General features: G+C 40.8%; 1 protein-coding gene across 1 annotated transcript; it reads left to right on the top strand.

Moving 5' to 3' along the window:
* Nucleotides 1–3,868: 3,868 nt before the first annotated feature.
* Nucleotides 3,869–7,497, top strand: LOC130981302 (carbon catabolite repressor protein 4 homolog 5-like). The gene is made up of 11 exons (XM_057904900.1): nucleotides 3,869–4,215; nucleotides 4,754–4,778; nucleotides 4,891–4,937; nucleotides 5,204–5,291; nucleotides 5,475–5,567; nucleotides 5,670–5,702; nucleotides 5,935–6,032; nucleotides 6,264–6,396; nucleotides 6,734–6,819; nucleotides 6,901–6,982; nucleotides 7,094–7,497. Exons 1-11 carry the CDS (start codon nucleotides 3,869–3,871, stop codon nucleotides 7,121–7,123), a joined length of 1,062 nt encoding a protein of 353 aa, XP_057760883.1. The 3' UTR covers nucleotides 7,124–7,497.
* The last annotated feature ends 895 nt before the right edge of the window (nucleotides 7,498–8,392 follow it).

Raw genomic sequence — 8,392 nt, 5'->3', positions numbered from 1 at the left:
AGCCGAGCTGGCGGCCTGGGCACTTTCACTCGTTGAAAGAGAAAGAGAGAGAGCCCAAAAATATCGGCCTAGAAAGGCCGAGGAGATATCACTCTTATACTCCTCTAAAAGTTTCCCTAGTTGATGTATACAGGGAAATCTGCCATACTGAAAGACTACCACCCCCTAGACCCATCAAAAATAAAATGGGGGGGGAGTCACGGTAACTACTGTGAGTACCATAAGATGTATGGTCACTCAACAAATGATTGTTACGACCTTAAAAATGTGATAGAAAAGCTGGCCAGGGAAGGTCGGGTTGACAGGTATCTCACGGAAAGGTCGGACAATCATGGGAAAAGAAAGCGAGATGACAGTGATCAAAGAGATCCACCACCACAGACTCCAAAGAGACATATACATATGATCTCAGGGGGATTTGGGGGAGGCGGACTCACCAAGTCATCTTGCAAGAGACACCTGAAGCGAGTTTACGATGCCTCCGACCTCCCAACCATCTCATTCACCAAAGAGGATGGGCAAGGGATCATCCCTGGACACGATGATCCCGTGGTGATAACTGTGATCCTGGCTAACGCCCATCTTCATAGAACTTTGGTAGATCAGGGGAGTTCGGTCGACATCCTCTTCAAACCCGCGTTCGATAAACTTGGGCTGGAGGAAAAGGAGTTAAGAGCCTACCCTGACACCCTATATGGACTGAGAGACACGCCAATAAGGCCACTAGGATTCATACCCCTCCACACGACTTTTGAAAAGGGGGAAAAATCCAAGACTCTGAGCATAGAATTTATAGTTGTCGACGTTAGGTCGGCATATAACGCCTTGATCGGCAAGACTATCCTAAACCGGCTCGGAGCGATGGTGTCTACCCCCACCTTTGTATGAAATTCCCAACACTTGGCAGGATAGCAACGGTACGGGGAGACCAGAAATTGGCGAGGAACTGCTACAATTAAAGCCTGAACCTGAGAGGAAAGGGCAAAGAAGTTCACACCATAGAGCTCGGCGGGGTAAGAGCTAAAGAAGAGCTGCGGCCACAACCGGGAGAAAAAACTGAGGAAGTGCAAATTGGCGAGGAGGAAGGGAAAAACACCAACATAGGAGCCAGCCTAGAGGAAAACCTAAAGCGGAGGCTAACAAAGCTCCTACGAGATAATTCCGACCTCTTTGCCTGAAAAGCTTCCGACATGCCAGGGATAGACCGCGAGCTCATGTCCCACAGGCTCTCAGTATACCCCGAGTCACGACCTATACAGCAGCGCAGGCGTAAGCTCGGACCAGAACGGGCTCAAGTGGTGGAGGAACAAGTACAAGCCCTCTTGAAAACCGGCTTCATCAAAGAGGTCGAGTACCCGGCATGGCTGGCAAATGTAGTGCAGGTCAAAAAGCAAAACGGCAAGTGGAGGATGTGCGTCGATTACACTGACCTGAACAAGGCGTGTCCTAAAGACCCATATCCACTTCCCAGTATTGATACTCTAGTAGATTCCAGCTCGGGGTACCAATACTTGTCGTTTATGAACGCCTACTCGGGATACAATCAAATCCCGATGTACAAGCCGGATGAGGAGAAAACATCGTTCATCATGCCAAGAGCAAACTACTGCTATGTGGTCATGCCTTTTGGATTGAAAAAATTTTGGGGCCACATACCAAAGGCTGATGAATAAGGTGTTCGCCCCCCACCTTGGGAATTTAATGGAAGTCTATGTGGACGACATGCTGGTAAAAACCAAGGAGGAAACCGACCTCTTGACAGACCTCTCGCAAGTCTTTAACACCATAAGGTTACATGGGATGAGGCTAAATCCTACAAAATGCACCTTCGTGGTGGAGGCTAGAAAATTTCTGGGATTTATGCTGACACAAAGGGGGATCGAAGCGAACCCTGACAAGTGCAAAGCCATCCTAGAAATGAAAAGTCCGACTTGCCTAAGAGAGGTTCAACAATTGAATGGCGACTTGCTGCCCTCTCCAGGTTCTTGGCAGGATCAGCATTAAGATCCCTTCCACTGTTCTCTCTACTAAGAAAAGGATGCCAGTTCAAATGGACTCCGGAGTGCAAAGAAGTATTCCAGGAATTCAAAAGGTTTTTAAGCCAACCTCCAATTCTGACTCGACCTATAGTTGGGGAAAAACTCGTCCTGTATATGTCCGTAGCAGACAAAGCTGTAGCATCAGCTCTAATACGGGAAGACGAGGCCGGGCAGCATCCTGTGTACTTCACCAGCAAAGTTTTACAAGGCCTAGAGTTAAGGTATCAAAAACTGGAGAAGTTCGCGTACTCCTTAGTAGTAGCCTCACGAAGGCTACGGCTTTACTTCCAAGCTCACACAATAAGAGTTCGAACGAACCAACCCATGAAGCAAATCCTACAAAAAATGGATATTGCGGGCAGAATGGTTCAATAGGCAATAGAGCTCTCCGAGTTCGACCTAAAGTACGAAACCCGGACGACAATCAAAGCCCAATGTCTCACCGACTTCATAGCAGAATATGCAAGAGATCAAGAGGAAGAATCCGCTACATGGGAGCCATACGTAGACGGATCCTCAAAAAAGATAGGAAGCGGTGCAGGCATAATACTAGTTAATGAAGGGGGAACACAAATAGAGGTTTTCCTCAGATTTGAATTCCCAGCTTCCAATAATCAGGCAGAATATGAAGCCTTGATCGCTGGATTAAAGCTGGCGGAGGAAGTCGGTGCAACAAAAGTAATGATCTTCAGCGACTCTCAAGTGGTGACCTCCCAAATAAATGGAGAGTATCAGGTCAAAAACCCTAATATGAGGAGGTACTTGGAGAAGACCTTGGAATATCTCAGGCATTTCGAAGAAACCGAGATTAAACATATAACTCGGGACCTCAATAGTAGAGCGAACGCCTTCTCCAAGCTAGCAAGTACCAAACCAGGAGGGAATAATAGAAGCTTGATCTAGAAAACTCTCCAAGAACCCTCTATAGTTAAAGCAGAGGCCAAACAAGATGTCCTCGAAGTCACCGGGTTAGACCTCGAGTGGATGAAACCCTTAGTCGAATACCTAAAATTCGACATCCTCCCCAAAGAGGAAAAAGAGGCCAAGAAGACCCGAAAGGAAGCACAAAACTACACTATGGTGAAAAATATTCTCTATAAAAGGGGAATATCAACACCACTGCTAAAGTGCGTCCGACCTCAAGGACAACTGAGGTGTTAGAGGAGGTTCATAATGGAATCTGCGAAAATCACCTTGGAGCTAGGTCGTTAGCCAGAAAAGTAATCCGAGCTGGATTCTATTGGCTGACCTTGCAAAAGGATGCCACGGAATTTGTGAAGAAGTGCCAGCCATGCCAAATGCATGCAAACTTTCACGTAGCTCCCCCCGAGGAGCTCATTAGTATAACTTCTCCATGGTCTTTTGTAAAATGGGGATTGGACTTGCTAGGACCATTTTCCTAGGCGCCTGGGCAAGTAAAATACCTAATAGTGGGAGTGGACTACTTCACGAAGTGGATAGAAGCAAAACCATTGGCTACCATCACCGCTCAATGAAGTTGGAAGTTTCTCTACAAGAACATTATCACAAGGTATGTAGTACCTCACTCCATCACCACTGATAATGGCACTCAGTTCACCGACTCAACCTTTAGAAACCTAGTAGCCAGCATGAAGATCAAGCATCAGTTCACCTTGGTAGAACATCCACAAGCAAATGGACAAGCCGAAGCAGCCAATAAAGTCATACTAGCAGGGTTAAAGAAAAGATTGCAAGACACAAAGGGAGCCTAGGCCGAGGAGCTCCCACAAGTACTTTAGGCTTATCGGACTACACCTCAGTCTACCACAGGGGAAACATCCCTCTGACTTGCTTATGGCGTAAAAGCCATGATACCAGTTAAAATCAGCGAGCAAAGTCCTAGGGTGAGCTTCTACGACGAGGTCGGGAATATACAGGGGCACAAAGAAGAGCTCGAGTTACTCCCTGAAATCCGAGAACAAGCCCAGATAAGAGAAGCAGCGTTGAAACAAAGGATGACAAACAGATACAACAAGAAGGTCATTCGAAGAAGTTTCACCCCAGACGACTTGGTTTTGATCAGAAATGACATTGGAGTCAATAAATCTGGGGATGGAAAGCTTGCTGCCAATTGGAAAGGACCATACAAAATTAGAGAGGTCTTTGGAAAAGGCTACTATAAGGTGACCGACTTAAACGGCACCAAGCTACCTAGGTCGTAGCATGCTTGTAATATGAAAAGGTACTATAGTTAAAAGCGAATCTCACTCCCTGATGTACTCTTTTCCCAACTTTGTGGTTTTTTTCCAAAGAAAGGATTTTCCTGAAGGGTAGATTTTTAACGAGGCATCAAAGTGGGGGCTAAGGGGAACCAAACCCTTAGTAGCTAAAGAAGTACCCTTACAAATAAATAAAGATCTTTCCTTTTCAAATATCTCTTTATGAAATTCCTTTTTGCGTTATTATTCTACGAAACGCGCCGACTTATGCTCGACAAAACGTGAAAATCCCATGAACCGACCTAAATGGTCGTCAGGATAAAACGACAATGTACAAGTCGGTGTAAAGAGGTTATAAAAGTAGGTCATATAAGAACTCGGAGATTAATCAACCTACGAATCGGAAATCCCGAGGTGAAATGAAATGCATCACAAAAATAACCTAAGTCATAGAAACTCAATAGAGAAAAATTGAGTACGAGGAACACCAAAAAGAGATAAAAAAAAAACCCATTGAAAACGCAAAGACAAAAGCTGTCCCAAAATCTTTGAGAAAAATGTAAGAGCAACTTAGACAAGGATCAGCCGGCCAAAGAAAAAAAAATATTTTTCAAAGGAAAAGATCAAAAAGTTTTTATTTAGTTCTTATTTCATTATTTGGCAATTGGCAGGCACAAAATGATAAACCAGAATCCGAAACCTCTGGACTAACAACAGTGTAAGTTTCTCCTGGGCTTCGGGAAAATGGGTTATGGGTAATATAAACTCAATATTTTATGTCTCTGATGAATCTTTCAATTTAACGAGGATTTTATTTAAATATCATGGAATGGATGCTAAAGTATATAAAATTTGTTAACATGTGGCCTTAATCTTAAGCTGCAAAGCTAGTATTAAGTGAAAATTTTGAAAAGTGGAAGTGTCATGTACATGCTCACACTTTTCATACTTCCCATTTTGAAACTAATTTATCTACTTCTGTAGGACATCATCTACCGAAAGAAAAAGATCTGTAATAGGAAATATACATGTGCTCTTCAACCCAAATCGTGGAGACATCAAACTTGGCCAGGTATTTATTGAATTTCCTCAGCTAGTGAGGGTCCATTATGTTGATTTTGCATCTGCTGGCAAATCATTCTGCTTCACTGGTTGTACTAAAAGGGAGGAAACATATTTAGTTGTTTAGGGTTGATTTAATTTTCTAATCTATTTTATTGATTCGGTTAATTTTGCTACTTTACATGATGGATAGGTCAGACTTTTACTTGATAAAGCTTACAAGTTATCAGAAGAATGGGGTAGTATCCCTGTTATTATTGCTGGGGATTTAAATAGTCTTCCACAGGTAACATCTTGCTTTGTACTAAGAAGATGAACAATTTCTGATTAGGGGTCAAATATGCTGTTACTTCGTCGCTGCTTTTTGTTTAAATCTCATGTTTTTCAGAGTGCAATATATGAATTCCTGGCTTCTTCCAAAGTGAGTTTACCATATTCTAATCATGGTATAATCTAAAGCATTTTAGCTTGTTATTTTTAATGCAGTCTGTTATTTGATTTAGTGTTTAATTTTCCTTTCTTAGCACCCTAGCCTTTTGGTTTATGCATGGGATTGAGGGAACTGTTTTTGTTAACTGCATGTGTTCTAGATATATGGTTTCAAATGAGTTTTAGAGTTTTTATTAACTAAGTTATTGCTTTATTTTCTGCAGCTAGACATCCAATTGCATAATCGTAAAAATATGTCCGGACAACTTGAAATACAGTCCAATAGCAGAGTTTTCAGATCACAGATTGGTTATGAAGCTAGGTTGGTTTTGAGTCTGTACAAAGTCATTTATTTTAAGTGTTATGTATCACGAGTCATGACTTCATCTTCGAACCCCTCGGTATAAAGTGACAAATCAGATTCAGGATCATTTAAGTCTTTAATAATTCATGATAAGTTGTCTCTTTATTATTCCGTAGGGCTGGAATAATTGTTCGAGAGCCTGTAATCCAAGTGTTATTAATTAATTATTTGGGTGTATATCTGTTGCAGCATTTCAATATCCCATTCTAGGCAATTTCTTCACGGATGGACCATGGAAGAACTAAACCTTGCAACTGGCACAATTGGAGCCGCCAATCTTCAGCATCATCTAAACCTCCGCAGTGCTTACAGTAGTGTTCCTGTATGGTGTTTTAATCTGCCAATCATATTTTTGGGTCTCTTCCAACTAAAATTGTTACAATCTGCTACTTCTGCTCTTCAGGGGGAAAAATTGTCATTTTAATTGAATATGTTTATCTTCAGCACCTTCTAGCTCGACAGTACTCAGAATGGTGCCCTTGTTTTATGTTTTAATCTGGCGGCCATATTTCTGTCTCTAATCCAATTTCTCTTAAATTGTTTCAATCTGCTAATTATGCTCTTTGGAGCAAGTAGCTTTTTTTGTTTGATATGTTTCAGTTTCTGGCAATTGATATTTAGAAGTTAGTGTTGCATAAATCTCATAGTTTCTGCTGCAGGGAAACCATGGTACAAGAGATGATATTGGGGAGCCCTTGGCAACATCATACCACTCCAAGTTCATGGGAACTGTTGATTATATTTGGTAATTATATTTTTTTCATTTTAAACCCCCAAAATCATTTGCGTTTACCAAATTTTAAGTACTGATGCCAGTGGTAAATAGGCATTCGGAGGAACTCACTCCAGTAAGAGTTCTTGAAACCTTAACCATTGATATTCTTAGAAGAACTGGACTCCCCAGCGAGGTATTTAGTTAAATACAAGCCTTCTTTGTATATTTTGTTCCACTCAGAATTTGTCAACATCATACATCAACTCTGCTCTCTTCCTCCTCGGACATCCCTTGCGCGGCACAGTTATTTCATCATAAAGAAGCATATCATTAAGTAGGATTGTGAATTGCACCTGATGATTGGAAGTAAACATCATGTCACAAACGAGCTGCAAACCCTCCTCACCAGCTCCGATGTTGCATGCAAATGCTTTCAGATGCTTCAAGCAATTTCTGCATCGTGAAAGGGCTACGTATGCACTGGTTGAGTTTCAGAGAGTATTCTAATTGAGGGCCTCATCACCCTTTTTTAGCTATGATTGTAGAACTCCAATTCAATACAAATTATGGCATAATGTTTAAACCTTCCTACATTGCAACTCCTTGATATTATGTTAAAAACATCAGTCTTGTTAAGTCACATCATTCTTGTAATTTTTTTTCTTTTGTTTGCTCAAGTTTCATGGAACGGCCTATAACACTACTTTGTTAGCTCTTGCAATTCAAAAATAAAATAAAATAAAATAATGACTTGTGTCGCCTTCTCTGTAGAAAGACATATGAATTAGTAAAATTTATTTATTAAGACAAAATATTTATGTTGGACAAATAATGACCAAAAAAACTAAAAATTGCTGACCTCTAAGAATTATTTATAGACTAATAATCAAGAGCAGTCCTATTCAGAGCGTTGAGTAAAGTATATTTTTTTTTTGTCATTTATTTTCATCTTATTATCTTAAATATGCTGAAATCCATATTATAGAAGATGATTTTCATTAAACCTTGTCAAATCAAATACGACATAGGAAGAAACTTATCCGAGCAACAATATCAAATTCAATAATTTACTTTCAATTTTATTTCCAAATAAATTTTGATGAACATTATTTCACAAAATAGAATAGGATACAAACGTATAATAGTATTCAATCTATAAATCAGGCTAGCAGGAGCTGGAAGAATTTATTATTCAATCTGTAAATCAGCTACACACATTTTTTTCCGGTCTTACACTAAACGCACTCAGCACACTCGTACACACTAGAAAGGGTTCTATATTCTATTTCTGAAATTCGAACTCTAGTGTAGTTTGATGAGAGGCCTGTAACTCTTCCATCTATGCCAAGCCTCAGCTGCAGCTAGACATGTTTATTATCATCAATTTTGTTTCAGGTTTCTAAATAATCAAATCCAATAGATCTAGCAAGAATGTTGGTTGATAACTTGACTAGTTGTCGAACATACTCCTGTTTTTGAGTTGTGTGACCGCCATGCACCAGTAAACTTCATGCACAACGCTCCTGCGTCACTGAGTTACGATGACCCGTCCATCTCCTAAATAATGCACAATTGCTTTACCTCTCATCATTTGTTCACTGTT

The sequence above is a fragment of the Arachis stenosperma genome, chromosome 5 (assembly GCF_014773155.1).
Source record: "Arachis stenosperma cultivar V10309 chromosome 5, arast.V10309.gnm1.PFL2, whole genome shotgun sequence".
In the NCBI taxonomy this organism is placed as follows: domain Eukaryota; kingdom Viridiplantae; phylum Streptophyta; class Magnoliopsida; order Fabales; family Fabaceae; genus Arachis; species Arachis stenosperma.
Note: the sequence above shows the minus strand (reverse complement) of the source record. Positions and strands in the feature narration are given on the sequence as shown.